We start from the raw sequence: 15,567 nt of genomic DNA on the forward strand, positions 1-15,567 counted from the left end.
TAATAGAAGTGGGCATCTCTTAGTCATTCAATTCGTAGGACATACATAGAGAATCACAAAAGACATATGTTCAATTAAAAATACATAACAAACTAACGTTTGACAACTTGTGCCCATATGCAATTTATATTTAGAAATGTGAGGTTTTCCAATATTTGGAATGATGCAAACATGGTATGGACCAAGTTGTGAGTTGTGACATTATCAAGTCACTACACTGTGCAATGACAAAGATAAGCCTTGAAAACTAAATGTTTTATGCATGCATAGGCAATGAAATGCACGTCCATAATTGATTTACTGCTAACACCTACAATCTATTAAATGGGAGAGTTTTTCGTCACACCATTGGGTCAAAAGGAAGAACAATGATTGTAGAAAAAATAATATTCATCCGGTGAAATGCATTAGGGTGATAATACTTCAATGATCATTGATTGGCATGTCCGGTTTCCTTTTTTTTTATGTGGAACAGATTTAGAACTTCATATCTTCCAATTTCTTGATGGAAGCAAATGGCATTGGATCGGGAAAATATATTTTTGTTTGGATCATTTCTTTGTTGACCATTTGGAATTTCACTTCCACGTGTTTATTAATAAAGTAGAGCATTGGTGAATAAAAAAGTGTCATCCACATGAGAAGAGATAAAGCACATTATTTGACTTTGGTCGTTAAAAACATAAAAAACTAATCATTATTCTTATCATCATTACATATATAAAACAAGCAGTAAATTGTACTCGCAGATAGTATTGTCTATATATCAATACAATGTTCATGGTTAGGTGATACATATGATGGTATATCTACACAAACCCTTTTGCCTTAGACATGTGTGCCACCTTTGGGCTAGTTGGTAACCCCCTAAAATTGAGCTCGAACAAGCAAAAGCATAGGAATAAGCATTCATTGAATATATTGCCCTCCTGCACTTTACTAATGGGCTGCTTCCAAATCTAGTGAAAATATATATTTTGTGTCATGATAACTAACTCCTTCAACTTTATATTTTCTTAGGAGACGCTAATTGCTTGTGAGATCGTAGATTACATGAAATTTTTGAACATCCAAGGTTAGAATCATGCACGAATTGCAAGAGCATTATGGAGGAGCTTTGCAATAAATAATTAATGTAATCCCAATAAATGAAGAAACTATTAAAATCATGTCATAAAAAGTGAAAAAGTGAAGAACTTATGCCCTCAACCTTTCAATAAATTTGTAAAAGCATTATGTGCATCAAAATCAGTATTATTGGGACGGTGGCCATAATTGATTGTAAATCAAACTTATGAATTCGAAATTTGAAAATTTTATTTTCAATGGGACATGGTTACCAATGCTTGGTAAATACATAGTTAAAAGCAAGTTGCAAGACATGGTTTACTTTTCGTAACATTCATAAGATTGGAAACATCTTTCAAAACTCATCAAGAGTAATGTTGGAACACGAAATTAAGCAATTTTAATGAAGTTGCTTCTTTTAGGACATAATTGACTTCTGGAATTTTTGTTTCTTAGGCTACTTCACATATGAATACTTTCCAACCATTTTTCATACATTACTAGAAAATAAAATCACATCTTTCTTTAGCCACAACCATTCCTCAAGATTCGCTCTACCTTCTCATTGAGCTTTGCAATGCTTGGATAGGCTCTTTTCATACTACAATAAAGGTGTAGGGCAAAAATGCGTTCAAGTTCTCACATTCCAAAAGATCAATGCGAAAGGGGACAACGTTCCCTCTTTATTATCTTCTTTGTCGCGGATCCCATCATTTTGTGCCTTGGGAGGGGGACCGACCCTCAATAGTAAAATCCCACAGGGTGAAAAACCAAGCATGGAGAGAAGTGCTTTACTTCTTTCCTTGCAAGGGGCACTCTTGTTATAGGGAAAGTATGCCAGTTGGATGAGAGTACCACATTGGGAAATGATTTGTTGTTTCTTTAGAGAGAAAAGACAAAGAATCTAGATAACGTATAGAGTGACGAGGGAGATGTGCTATTTGCTAATGAACCTCGGTGTCCAATGCAAATCTTGCTACGCAGAGCAGAATACATCTTTATTGACAATGGTGGTTTGTATAGTTCCGAACGTGGGCACATGTTCTATCTTTATAAATGTTCACAAGAATCTAGGTTTTATGTAGAGAAGCGATGACATATTATCAAATTCCGAATGAGGGCAAACATCATGTAGCAGGGAAGCATTCGTGTACATATCTGGTTTCCAAGAGTGTGGACTAACGCGTGAGCGAAACATCGTGTTTTTTTGTCCACATAAGAGAGGTGCTTTGGGGCAATGAAGCAAGGGGGGTCATTGGCAGATATTGGGACCCCCTCGCCACCCCGTCCCCTAGATGGGAGTGCTAAGAGAGTGGAAGGGGCATTCTCCCCCTGAATGCAGGCCACATAAGGAAGGTGGTGAGTCGTTGACTGAAAAGTTTGAACGAAAAATGGAAAGCATTTGGCCTACGTGATCATCGAGAGAGGTTATGAAGTGTGCCCCCCCCCGCCCCCCTACATGCCTTATAAACAAAATACAAGACATAAATAACACCAGATTCGTGTGTGTGTGTGTGTGTGTTTTGATTTGGTGGGGTGTGTGTGTGGGGAGGGAGGGGGGGAGAAGAAAAAAGCAGAAAGCAGAAAGCAAAACGCAAGAAAAGCAATCGAGAATTATACATATATAAAACAAAATAATATGTTTAAGTATGTACATATGTATTATTTTGTTTTATATGGTATTTACCCAAAAATGTTTCATTACGTAATGGCTTCCAACCCAATAAGAAAATATAATTTCATTTTCAGCTCATTTATTTTACCAGGCTATTTGTTTTTTTTTACTTTGATACAAAGAAAATAATCAGTAAGTAATTAGAATTAAGTATGTACTTATATAAAGAGAATATGTAACTAATCAATCAATTAATTAATTAGAGACACTAATAAGTGAATACACATTTGATAATTAAGTACTTATATAAAGAGAGTATGTAACTAATTAATTAATTAATTAATTAGAGACAGTAATAAGCGAATATACTTATGATTTGAGCCTGCTTTTTCTTAATTAATCAAGAAAAACAGATTTAATCAGCTACTTGAATAAAATAAATAAACAACCTGTTTGCTTTTTTAAAATAAATAAATATATAAAAAAGTAAATAAGAATTAATATTAATAAATTTGACTTCGCAGTACGCGCTCATTCGAGAGAGAGCACGTTCTTCATCGTCTTCATCTTCTTCATTTTCTCAAGTAAGAGAACACAGAGTTACAGAAACAAAGATCCCTAACTCGCACCCTAACAAATCCAAACATGCCGATCCTATCTCAACCTGCTTTTCTTCCCGCAATGCAGATTTCTATCCTCTTTTCATTGTTGTCCCTGATTCAGCTCCATGGGAGCTTCGCCACAGCTGAAAGCTCTGTTTATCATCGTATGATGGCTGAGGAACAACTCATTGACCCTTTCCATCGCAGACTGATCGGTCTGGAAGAAACTTTTTCTCCCCGTCGCGGCCTTTCTGTTCAGAACTCTTCGTGGCAAACCCTCTCAGGTACATACATATATATGGTGGACAAATTTATTCATCGATTTATACATTTATTTCCGAATGCCTCTTTTGTAATGTATTCTGTAAAAATCCAGCCAATATTTTATAAACTTTCCGCACCCAAAATGCCACATTTTTTCTGTTTAATTCAATTAAATCCGAGGATATATCCGTGGCTTTTTGAAAGAAATGGGATATTTAAGCAACATGTTGCTGAATAATCAAGGTTCAATGTTTAGGCTGAATAAATTTAAGTTGAAATCTGGGATCGATTAAAGAGGGGGGCTTAAAAGTATGTAATGCGCCATTGATAAAACAAAGATTTGGGCATTTAATGTACACACATATATATATATATATATATATATATACGCTGCCAATTTATCAACATTAAGTAAAGATTATGCTACTAATTAAGCGTGCTTTATTTCGTATGTCATTTCCCACTCAGGATTGATTACGTTTGTATATGTATGTGTGTATATATCATAAACTTTTGAAAGATCTCATGTTCACTGTCAAAAATCATGATCTCTCCTGAATTCCCTTAAAAACTTCATACCTCGTAAAGAAAAAGCAAAGTTTTGATAAAAAAAATCTTCGACACATTCCTTTCATCATCAAAATATCAGATTCTTCTTTGAAATGCAATTATAGGCTTTGTAAGTTGATCTATTAAGCCATAACCCTAGGCATTCGTATAATATATACACAGCACTAGCAGGTGTCATGAAAAAAATAGAAGATTGTGTAGTGTAAAGAGGTGGAGAGGGACAGAACACATTGCAAATGCATCTAATGATTCTGTCTCAATTTCTTCAGGTTCAGCTCCCCTTATTGTATCTCGTGGAGACAATGGGATTTTTCCTGATCAGACTGAGCTTGCTTATAAGTTTGCTAAGCTATACAGTTTGCCCAGCTCAAGTGTTTTCTTATGCGATGTACAGTTGACCAAGGATGGTGCACCGATCTGCCGCACTGGATTGGATCTAGGCCTAAGCACAAACATCAACATTACACTCCCAGGCTTACACTCTGAGTATACTGTCAATGGACAACTCGTTTCTGGTTTCTTTTCCATCGATATCACATTGGATCAAGTTATGTATAACATAACAGGTGCTCCACATAATCTCATTTTATGTACCTCAGATCTACTTATCTCTCTTCTCAGCTTTCTTTTAACGTTTAATACCATACTTCATTTTATTTCTTTTTGTATATCTCTTTCAATGGCAGCTGTGCAATCGAATTTGGCACGACCTCCTACTCTTTTCCCTGCTTATATTCTGACTCCGGATATCGTATATGAGATCACTAAAGGTCCATTATGGATCAATGTTGAGGTGATGATTCCATTTCATTCCTTATTACATAGAATACTCTGTTATGAATCTTATATGTATCCTATGAAGGAGCTCACATGGTGATGTCCTTTGTCTAGTATCCGACATTTTATTCACAACAAAAAATAAATATCAACCCTGTTATTGTGACTCTGCGGACCATTGCACCTATGGCTTACGTATCTTCACCGGAGATTGTATTTTTGAAAGCTGTGAAACCTTTGCTTCCGAAGACAACACATTTCGTACTCAAGTTCCGTGGCAAAGATGAAATTGAACCAAGCACAAACCAGACTTATGGGTCTTTACTGCAAAATCTTACGTCTATTTCAACATATGCATCAGGAATCTTAGTTCCCAAAGATTACATCTGGGCAGTAGACAATGATACAGGATATTTGCTTTCAGAATCTACACTCATTTCTGATGCTCATACTGCAAAGTTGGCTATATATGCATATGATTTCGTCAACGAACTTTACAACCCCTCGATTTTCAATTATAGCTTCAACCCTATCCTTGAATACCTCCAGTATGCACCTTCCCAAGGTTCCAATGTGGATGGTTTTTTCACGGATTTCCCGACAACAGCGTCCAAGGCTGTAGGTAAATTAATGCATTCCTCATCAATTTTGGATGATGTGCTCAAAGGAAAAAAGATACTAATGTCACATGAATTGGGTGAATGCAGCATGTTATAGGGATGCTGCAGCTGTGAATCAAACAGGTAAGAGAGAAATATGCTAAATCTAGTTAAACATCATTTTTGTTTTTGCATTAATGTTGAATTTTATCTTGTGGTAATGCTAATCCTTTTATACATCTTTTTGGTTTTGCTTTAATGTAATGTGTTGTTGCTAATGCTAAAATCTTGTCTTCATGCTTCATGTTTTTGCTTAATCTAATGGTAACGTTAATCTTGTTTGCTGCTTCCGTTTTTCTACATAGGGAAGCAGCCGCTAATCATATCTCGGAGTGGAGCTAGTGGTGATTATCCAGGTTGTACATCGATCGCATATGAAAATGCTGTGAAGGGAGGGGCTAACTACATCGATTGCCCTATACAAATCACTAAAGATGGAGTAGCCATATGTAGGGAATCTCCTGATTTGCTGACTAATACAGATGTTTCTCTCCATCCCGACTTCTTCCCTGGTAGAGTGTCTAGCATTCCTGTGTTGCAGCCACCAAAGGGTATTTACACATTCAACTTGACATTGGAAGAGATCAAAACTTTGAAAGGTATGTGCATGGAATCATTTCCCGAATAAAAACTATGATGATAATCATGACATTCTCGTCTTCTTCTTGTTCATGGCAGCGACGATAAATGCTTCTGAGTATGGAGTGTCTGGTGTGAAGGTCAATGGGGGGTATGATGGCCAATATGACGTCCTAACTTTATCAGAATTTTTGGCCTATGCCAAAAACCAAAATGTCAACATCTTTGTTGACATACAGGTAATTCTCTCACTTGCCTAACTGTGTTTGTTTATTGCGTTCATATGTGCTTTAGCACATGTTTATGTCTTTATAAGCACACGATTGTTTGCACAGAACGGATATTTCCTAAACAAACAACTAGGGTTCGATGTTGTGGGAGCCGTGATTTCGAGTCTCAACAATGCTAGCCTCAATAATTCGGATAGAGTTTTGATCCAATCCGAGGATAGTGCGGTCCTTAAGAGTCTGAATCAATCTGCTAACTATACCTTGGCATACAGAGTTGCAGATATTAATGTCACCGTCACTCCAGATGTGGTCAAACAAATCAAGGCTCTTGCAACCTATGCAACCTTGCCAAGGGGATTGATTCAACCGACATTCGATGCCTATCTGTTGAACAAGACAAATGTGGTGGATCTCTTTCATGCCGGAAACATGAGTGTTTTTGTGTCGTTCCTCAGAAATGTGTTTGTGACCATACCAAATGATTATGAGTCCGATCCTACCTCAGAGATAGCCACCATGGTGGAAGTCTTCCAGGTTGATGGTCTGATTACAAAATTCCCAGCAACTGCAAAGGCTTACTTGAGTATGTTCTCTCTTTCTCTTTCCCTCTCTCTCTACATGCTTTGTTATGCATTAGTGAGCTAAGCTGCCTTTGTTTTTGTTCATTCTTTCATTAATATATGTTGTAGTTGGGGTTCTGGGTTGTGTATGTGTGTGTGTTATGATGTGACTAGTACCAATGCATTCATTGTGACTGTTGTTTTTGCTGTTGTTTCAGGCAATGGTTGCTTGAACACGAATGCATCGGATTACAATCCTGTTTTGGTAAATCCTGGCGACTTCTTGACATATATACTGCCAGGCTACTATACACCATCAGCACCAGGACCCATTCTTGATGTCACACACAATGAGTCGGATCTATCCCCTCCCAATCTCTCTAACACTACCACCACAACTAACAATGCTCCCCCTGCAGCGTCGCCCACCAGTTCACCTGCGTCTTCTTCAACCGACTCTTGGTACCATGTTCCTTACTATACTATCCTCCTTACCATCATTATGATCACCATCGCTATCACATACCCATCTGCCACGATTTGATGTGTGGTCTTTGCTATGATGATGAGTGCCCCCTATGCAGTAATTCAAATGTTATGGCCTTGTATCATATGATAAACCCTAGTTCAAATGTTGTGGCCATGTCTGTAATCATATAATAAGTCCTGATACCCTAGTGCACCCTAAACCCCCAATATGTCTGAGACCCCCCCCCCCCCCCCCCCAAACTCTCTTAAAACACAGGATCTTGCTTCTACTTGTATAATGTGGTGGAGGCATTACACGTAGTGATCCTCATGTTTTATCTCACACTCCTTGATCTCCTTCCTTGCCTTCACCTTTCTTATATATCCTACATTTTTCATATCCTGGATCTCCTACATGCAAAGCTTCGAAAGAATGTCGGCGTTACCGCTCATTGAGAGATGCTATATAACCTCAAATCTTCGACATGGCAACATTTTAGTTGGTTGATGCACCCTTCCTGTGATTGCAAACAAGTGAAAGCCAATAATACAGACACTCTTAATGTCAATGAATGGAGATGGGATGCCATGTAGTTTCAACTTGCATGTCATTGTAGGGATGATTTGATCTTGCATTTATTTATTTGTTTATTCTTTATATGATGCTATTGGGGGAATTAATACCTGGATGCCCCAAATGAAGTAGGGATTGTTTGCATGGTCTTTCATTAAGCATTAATTAAATTGGATTGTTTGCATCTCAATTATGCAATGAGAAAGTGGTAACATGACCTTCGAATTAAAACAGAAATGGTTTTCAGCTGTGATTGTTTTTTCTCTTCTTTAAAACCAAGCGTAAATCAACAAAGAAAATGGCATGACAAGAGAAGGTAATGCTTGGTATCAAAATTTTGACTTTGGCATTGGTAGGTGATGTTTTCAATTCTTAATTCAATTTGATACAACTTGTCACTCTGGCAAATCAAAATCCCACTTGCAATTGTTTGGAAATTGCACTCACACATCATATAAGAGACCTCGAATATATGTTTCGCCAAATTATGTTAATTTGTAATAATAAATTTTGTAACATTAAAATTACAAAAGCCTAGTTTTGAGATTGTAAAAGGGATACACACACATGAAATTCTTAATTGCTACATATAGGTCAACCATAAAGGGACATGCACACAAGAGAATCAACGATAAATGTATCGTTAGTAATAACTTCTAAGTTGTTCAAGCCTTCTAGACATAGGAGTCTAAAAACACTCTTGAGTCTTGGGAAACCTTGACAATATAGCAAATTGTCTTTAGTTCCCTATATTGTCTTCATATCCAACCATGACATGTATGAATTCGTGATGTGGCTAGTCAACATTAAAATGATTGTAATCAAACCTTGTTGTCCTTCAAGCACTTTCCTCACGAACGTTGTTGGTAATGTTTAGATTAGGAGTTGGAGCATCAAGTTGTTTTTGGATTATTTGTTAAAAGACAAGGATGTGATAGTTTCCAAATGACATGAATGAAAATTTGAAAGAACTTCTGAATTTGATCATGCAAACATACACTTTTACAATTCAAAAAAAGGGTTGAGGCTTGTATATACGTTTAAGGTTGAGTTTTGTGTTAGAAAATGGAAAAAACGTAAAAAACGAGCTTTTTCATATTTAGCATGGGTAACTAAAACTAGAGGTATTTTGTGATCCAAAAACTTGGCCCATATTTAGCCATCTGAATATATTTTTCTCCTCGAAGCCATTTTTCCTATGCATAGAAATATAAGCGTATGTTTGTGTATATTTAAAAACATTGGTAATTCTATGGACTAGCAAACATATGTGTTTATTGCAACCATATGTTTACGTTTTTTACATAATAGAAGAAGTCTTCATATTAAAAAAAAGACCTTTGTAGTAGAGGGAATATGCATTCATGTGAAGAAAGGCTAAAAATGAAATCACTATGTTTCATAACCCAATTCGAGAAGTTGTATGTAAGGATTTCTACCTAGTTGGTAATTTTGCAACTTCCAAGAAAATGTCTTCTTATGAAGTAAAATGTTATTTAAATATCTTGTAGCTTAATAATTCAGTCCCTTTACTAGTCTCTCTCTCTCTCTCTCTCTCTCTCTCTAATAGCTTTGTAAAGATTATGTCATTGCTGTTTATGTGGATCATAAGAGGGGCACATCTTCTATGTTGTACGCTCAACATGGCGATTATAATAGGGTTGCATGTAGTATATTGAACATTCAATTGTCTTAAATAGGGAACAAGACATTAATTACATGTGAATGTGGTCCCATTCTACGTCATTGAAGACACTTTAGCATCATCCCTATCAACTAGATTGCTATGTGTAATGTGTAGATTCATTACCTTACCTGAGTCTAATTCTTTATAATTGAAACATTGAAGCTTTTTCATATTTAATATTCTTCATTGGTGTGGTGTTAAAGCTAGTCTTTGATCGATTAAGGTTGTGGGTTTGAGTCTCTAGAATAGGGTGGCCATTTCCGCAAATGTTCATAACTTCAACACAAGGTCATGTAATAGCTATATGATCATGACCACAGATTGCTTGCTCCTGAAATCCAAAAGATATGTCATTGTAACAAGTCTTCATAGTTTTAGCATGGATCATGTAAGTTTTAACTATCATGTACTGAGCTGAATAGTTTGCTCTTAAAAAGTTGACATTAAATATTTTACTTTAGAGAAGTGAAATCTCAGGAAAAAAATACCATTGCCTCGAAGACAACGCTGAAAAAAGCATAAAAAATACATCAAGCTTATTGGGCAATTTATTAGAATACAGTGCAACTTTTCAAAAGTCATGAGATTAGTTGTGTTTGTTAGCCTACCTTTATAAAAAATAGTATTGTGAGGTATTTACAGTAAAAATTATGATAATATGATAACAGATATGTAACTACGAGAGGGAGGGGGATGGAAAACAATAAGATTGCCTCTCCGTGCCATGTTAATAGAGACGTAGGTTCCTTCCCCCAAGCTCTTCTTTCAACTTGTTGGGGTACTATTACCACATTACGCCAAAACTTTTGAAAAATTACAATTTACCATACATAGACACACACACACACACACATTAACTTCGTTTATTCACTAATATGGACTCGGTGCTCTCATACATACATACATGCACACATACACACATACATTAACTTTGTCCATTCACTAATATGGACTCGGTGCTCTCATACATACATACATACATACATACACACATACACACATACATACATATGTACATTAACTTTGTTCATTCACTAATATGGACTCGGTGCTCACATACATACAGACATACATACATACATACATACATACATACATACATACATTAACTTCGTTCATTCACTAATATGGACTCCGTGCTCTCAAAGAACTTAACTTCATTCATTCATTCATTCACTAATATGGACTTCGGTGCTCTCAAAGAACTCGAGATTCTATGGCAGTTTAGCAGCATCTTTAAACCCTCAGATACTTCTAAGTCTATTTCTAGCTACTCTGATTTTCTTTATTCCAGTTTCTTTTATTCAAGCAAATCTGATGAACATTCTGATTCCACTCATGAAGATCCTAATTTAGTGGGCAATTCAAAGGAAGTAGAGCTTGTAATGTGCAACACAAGGAGTAGTGCCAATACTACCAAGAACAATGATGATCATGACGTTAAAAATGTTATAATTAATGATGAAGCCGTAATCAGAAGGGTATTCGATACGTTGGATGAGGACAACGATGGTCGAATTACTAGGAAAGACCTCTCTAAAATCCTCCTAAACCTCGGCATTATGTCCGTTCCACATGAGTATAGTACCCAATCCACATCTACACCGAGAACCCGGGAGCCGCACGATGACAGCACACTCTTCTCCGCAGATTCCGATGTATCGTGGCCCCAATTCCTCACTCTCTACAAGCTTGCCATCACGGCAGGATCTGATGCACCCATGTCATTGCCACCATCAATGTCACATGTAATTCCCGATGAAGTGTCGGCATCCACCTCTTGCATCGAGGGTATGCGGATAATTGAAGAGGAAGATGATGAAATGGGTGAACATGAAGATGATCACCTGATGGTGGCCGCGTTCCAAGTGTTCGACAAAGACGGGGATGGTCTTATATCGCCCACGGAGCTTCTCGATGTATTGCATCGGCTTGGCCACTTCTATGTGGATGTCCACGACTGCGCAAACATGATTGCCCGTGTTGACCTCAATGGTGATGGTCATGTCAACTTGTCGGAGTTCAAGTCCCTCTTTGGATTATAAATCCACCCACTCTCACACTAGCCCATTATGCTTGGGTGTCTCTCATTCCATTAGAATTGGGTCCAAGTTTCACTAATTACCTTACTAGTTTCACTAGATCTGGATTCGAGAACAACATATTTCACTAAATCCAGGTTCGGATCTAACCCATTTTCCATGATCTATGTCAAATCTCATCATATTTTTTAAGCTTCCTCTAGTGATTTCACACACTCACTTAGGCCTATTTCACAATATGTTCCCCCTTGGGAATGAAGGGGGGTTGAAACCATTTGCAACAATCATTTCTTATGGAAACAATGAACATCTAGATGATCAATTTCACCACAAAAGATTACTAGTACCATGATCCTGATTACCATGAAGTTTCTCTTGACAATTATAGAGTAGTTGCTATTGATGATGAGGACCTCATGTTTGAGTTGAATCAAGCCAGTAATTATATAATGGAGTACATCTACATTACTTCGAGTGATACATGTGCATTAGAAGAATTCCATGTTGGGCAAATATCCATGATTATTGCGAAGTGATGCTATGTTAAAATCGAAGCATGTGTTATGTAAAGCATATTCTTGCAAACAAGTGGAAACTTTCTTTCTTGTGAGGTCACAATATTTACATAAGAATATCATTGTGAAACATTGCCTTCATATCCATTAATCCCGATTCCCGACATCTAAGCATCCCTTCTATGGCAAGATCACCATTAAAATGATGGTAATTAAACATCGTAATCCAAGTTTAAGTTCTTTAACACCCTCCCAAAATTTGAGATGGTACTATAGTCTTCAAAAAAATTGTATCTTGCAAGCCTTTTAGCTTACTGATTTGTTACTTCATTCAATGTGGTACAAGCGATAATGGGGGGTCTGTTGCTTTCTTACTTTGATCTAACCTCTATTTTCCTGGTCAGAGGAGATTTCTGGTAGCTGCCAAAGTTAAAAGTTGTTGCAGAAAACTCCCTCCAACTTACCGCCCAGCCGCTCCTTTGTCTTACTGATATGTTACTTGATTTCGAAGTGGTACAACCATTATTGAATCTGTTGCTTTCTTTCGTTTTTGCCATTGCTACAACAAAAAAAAGAAATCTCTCAGTGGATCGATTGGCTCATCCCAGCTTGAAGTATAGATTATCGATTGGATCGTCCTTACCATTATGCCAGGTTTCATGGAGTTATATTTACATCTGCAGGGGCTCAGGGTTGTAAAACCCTATTGAAATTAGAAAATTATATGCTTGAACCAAGATTCATTCTCTTAAAAGGTATGCGCAGAAGAAATCAACATCGGGCAAAGAATAAAAAAAGGTTGGCATTTGCCATTCACCATAGGAAAGTCAAGATCGAAGCTTCACATTGGCATGCTATCAATCAATTTTCTCAGCCATTTAAATACTGAGAATCTGTTATACATAGTTCAATGCTTAGTGCTGATCTCTTGATAATGAAGTTTGAGATTGGATGAGCCACTAGAGTGCAGATAACTTGGGCTTCAAAAAAGTTGTAAATTTGAATCCAATTCTGAGATGGCTTGGTTTAATAACTATGGAAGTTGCCATTTTAGTGCCACCTAGAGAGACTATGGCTTACAAGACTTTATGATTTAGGTTTTCCATATAAACCCATGGGGCGTGATCAAATTTGTTGGTGTTTTGTTTCATATATCTCATGGTCCTGATTAAATTGGCGATCATTACCATGTTTACACATTTTTGTGGCCCCTATTCTAGAATTAGTGGTAGATGAGACATGTAAAGATCTGTTAATTGATAGATAAAAAATATACAAGTCAAGCGGATTGAAGGTAGATATTGTTTGATGTTGAAGGTAATATTTACATGGAGCATTATCTTATGTATAAGGTGGTGTTCTTGGGCTTCGGATGTAAGATGACAAACTCAACTTCCATTCAATGCGAAGGTGTTTCCTTGGTGGAAATAGTGGACGTGTTTTGCCTTTGATAGTTGCTTTGAAGCTCCGACACAATTTAGATGGGAAATGTTTTTGTTTAGTATAATGTTTGAGGCTGTTTACAAACACAAATGACGTAAATGCCTAGTTTCTAAGTCATTTGGGTTGCTAAATTTTAATTGGAAAACGTTTGTCACTCATTTCTACTAGGTTTTAAATGTCCCAACTAACAAGATGACCAATACAAAGGTGCCTAAACTTAAGTGATTTGTAAGGGCCTAATTAGGAGTCATGTGGGAATCATTAGAGGGCGATTGTTTACCTTTTGGGGTGCAAGTGATGATTGTATGCCACCCTAGGTGAAGAGGGACCTTGTATATTTATTATTGGCAAGCTAGTAGAGAGGGATAAGTTGTGTCAACGATTACTATATTGTGTTGTACAACTTGTTTCTCAACTTTAAGAAATACTAATTAAGTAAAAAGTAAATATAAGATTGCATGCGTTTGGCATTGATCACAATATTATCGAGATGATCCACCAAGTTTGGTAGTGCTTGAGACCAAGTAATACCTATGTGCATTCTCCTTTCTCTTGTAGAAATTAGTTCCATTGGTTGCTTCCTCTTGTACGGTTCACGAACATCAACAACTTATTCAGTTATAGGTGCTTTCATCGAGCGCATGTCTTTGTCTCGATGGAGTTGTCCTCCTTGTCAGGGTAATTTATCGAGGAGTTTAGACCACATTATACCCTATTGATGGCGAGTTGGGTGGGGTGGTTGTCAAAACGCCAACCTCTTGAATCACTAACCTTCTGCGTTTAGATGTGGCAAACTCTACCTTTATCAAAAGGCTATCCTCACTAAGAAGTTCATTAATGCCTCGTTAAAGGAATTCTAGTGAGGTTTGACCAAAGTCAATTTGCCATATGTCCCATGTTGGTAGAGTGTGACAAAGACAAAGGACAAATGTGTGTCCTACTCTCATTGTAGGTTAAGAAGATTATACCAAAAAAACACTTTGCATAAAGACAATCAAGGAGCTCATGGATCAAAGGCATTAGATACCAATTCCTCATGGCCAATCAATTTACACCTTTATAGTTGGCACATAGTTGTAGAGGGTTTTCATCTTCGTGAACAAGTATGGGAACTTGGAGTGGCTAATGAAGACTTTTACAAGATTCTCATCGATTTACATGCGGATGGCCTCATGCTTTAGGTTTGAAGAGGTCATAGATTGGTTCAAATGGTGGAGGAGCACATTCTTTGAAGTCAATGAGGCAATAATAAACTCAACGTTTTTGTAGACCATTTGTGTTCTTCTTTGGGAACAAAACTTTTGTATTTTTATGGGAGAGTTGAGGACACAATAATTGTTATGGGATATAATGGAAGTACACAAAACTTTCTTCGGGATATGCAAGATATGTTGCATATTGCACGAGATAATATAAAAATAGCTCAAGATAGAGCGCGTTTTTATGCCGATCATCATAGGCAACCTCGTGTATTCAACCTTGGACAGAAGGTATTTTTACGTGTACCTCACAATTCTAAGACATTGTCTAAGGGTAAGTGCGCTAAGTTAGCCCCACGGTTTTGTGGACCTTTTACAGTTCTCAAACGCATTGGGTCATCAGCCTATCATCTCGCTCTTCCCGATGGTGTTGAAATTCATCTAGTTTTTCATGTGAGTCATCTAAAAGAACTTCTAGGTTCTAGCGACAATACAATTACAACTGAAACTCTGGTTACTTCTGAAGAATTATCTTCTAAACCACATGTACCAGAAAGAATTCTCGATGTTAAAACAAAAAAATTACATACTAAGGAAATCCAAGAATTTAAAATAAAATGGATAGATAAATCAATAAAAGATGCCACATGGGAACGCGAAAATTCTCTCAGAACTAACTTCCTAACTTTCCATTGCAAGAGTGCAATGTTTTAAA

At 36.9% G+C, this 15,567-nt stretch overlaps 2 protein-coding genes across 2 annotated transcripts; both read left to right on the forward strand.

The window, feature by feature from the left end:
* The first annotated feature begins 3,240 nt into the window (after nt 1-3,240).
* On the forward strand, nt 3,241-8,050 carry LOC147853534 (glycerophosphodiester phosphodiesterase GDPDL7-like). The gene is made up of 9 exons (XM_087331932.1): nt 3,241-3,569; nt 4,389-4,685; nt 4,806-4,912; nt 5,011-5,518; nt 5,604-5,639; nt 5,861-6,154; nt 6,234-6,373; nt 6,470-6,947; nt 7,143-8,050. Exons 1-9 carry the CDS (start codon nt 3,329-3,331, stop codon nt 7,466-7,468), a joined length of 2,427 nt encoding a protein of 808 aa, XP_087188058.1. The 5' UTR covers nt 3,241-3,328; the 3' UTR covers nt 7,469-8,050.
* Nucleotides 8,051-10,734: 2,684 nt separating this feature from the next.
* LOC147853535 (putative calcium-binding protein CML28) lies at nt 10,735-12,300 on the forward strand. The gene has a single exon (XM_087331933.1). It carries the CDS (start codon nt 10,781-10,783, stop codon nt 11,696-11,698), a length of 918 nt encoding a protein of 305 aa, XP_087188059.1. The 5' UTR covers nt 10,735-10,780; the 3' UTR covers nt 11,699-12,300.
* Nucleotides 12,301-15,567: the final 3,267 nt, after the last annotated feature.

Source organism: Azolla caroliniana, unplaced genomic scaffold, assembly GCF_043228905.1.
Source record: "Azolla caroliniana isolate FFs.n. ecotype wild unplaced genomic scaffold, voAzoCaro1.0.p SCAF_16, whole genome shotgun sequence".
NCBI lineage: Eukaryota > Viridiplantae > Streptophyta > Polypodiopsida > Salviniales > Salviniaceae > Azolla > Azolla caroliniana.

What these genes read in the sequence shown, in the direction of transcription:
- LOC147853534 (XM_087331932.1), top strand. Translation starts at nt 3,329, where the DNA reads ATGCCGATCCTATCTCAACCTGCTTTTCTTCCCGCAATGCAGATTTCT. An exon ending in AACAGCGTCCAAGGCTGTAG is followed by an intron (nt 5,519 to 5,603) that starts GTAAATTAATGC and finishes GGGTGAATGCAG; the next exon opens with CATGTTATAGGGATGCTGCA. An exon ending in AGAGATCAAAACTTTGAAAG is followed by an intron (nt 6,155 to 6,233) that starts GTATGTGCATGG and finishes TGTTCATGGCAG; the next exon opens with CGACGATAAATGCTTCTGAG.
- LOC147853535 (XM_087331933.1), top strand. Translation starts at nt 10,781, where the DNA reads ATGGACTCCGTGCTCTCAAAGAACTTAACTTCATTCATTCATTCATTC.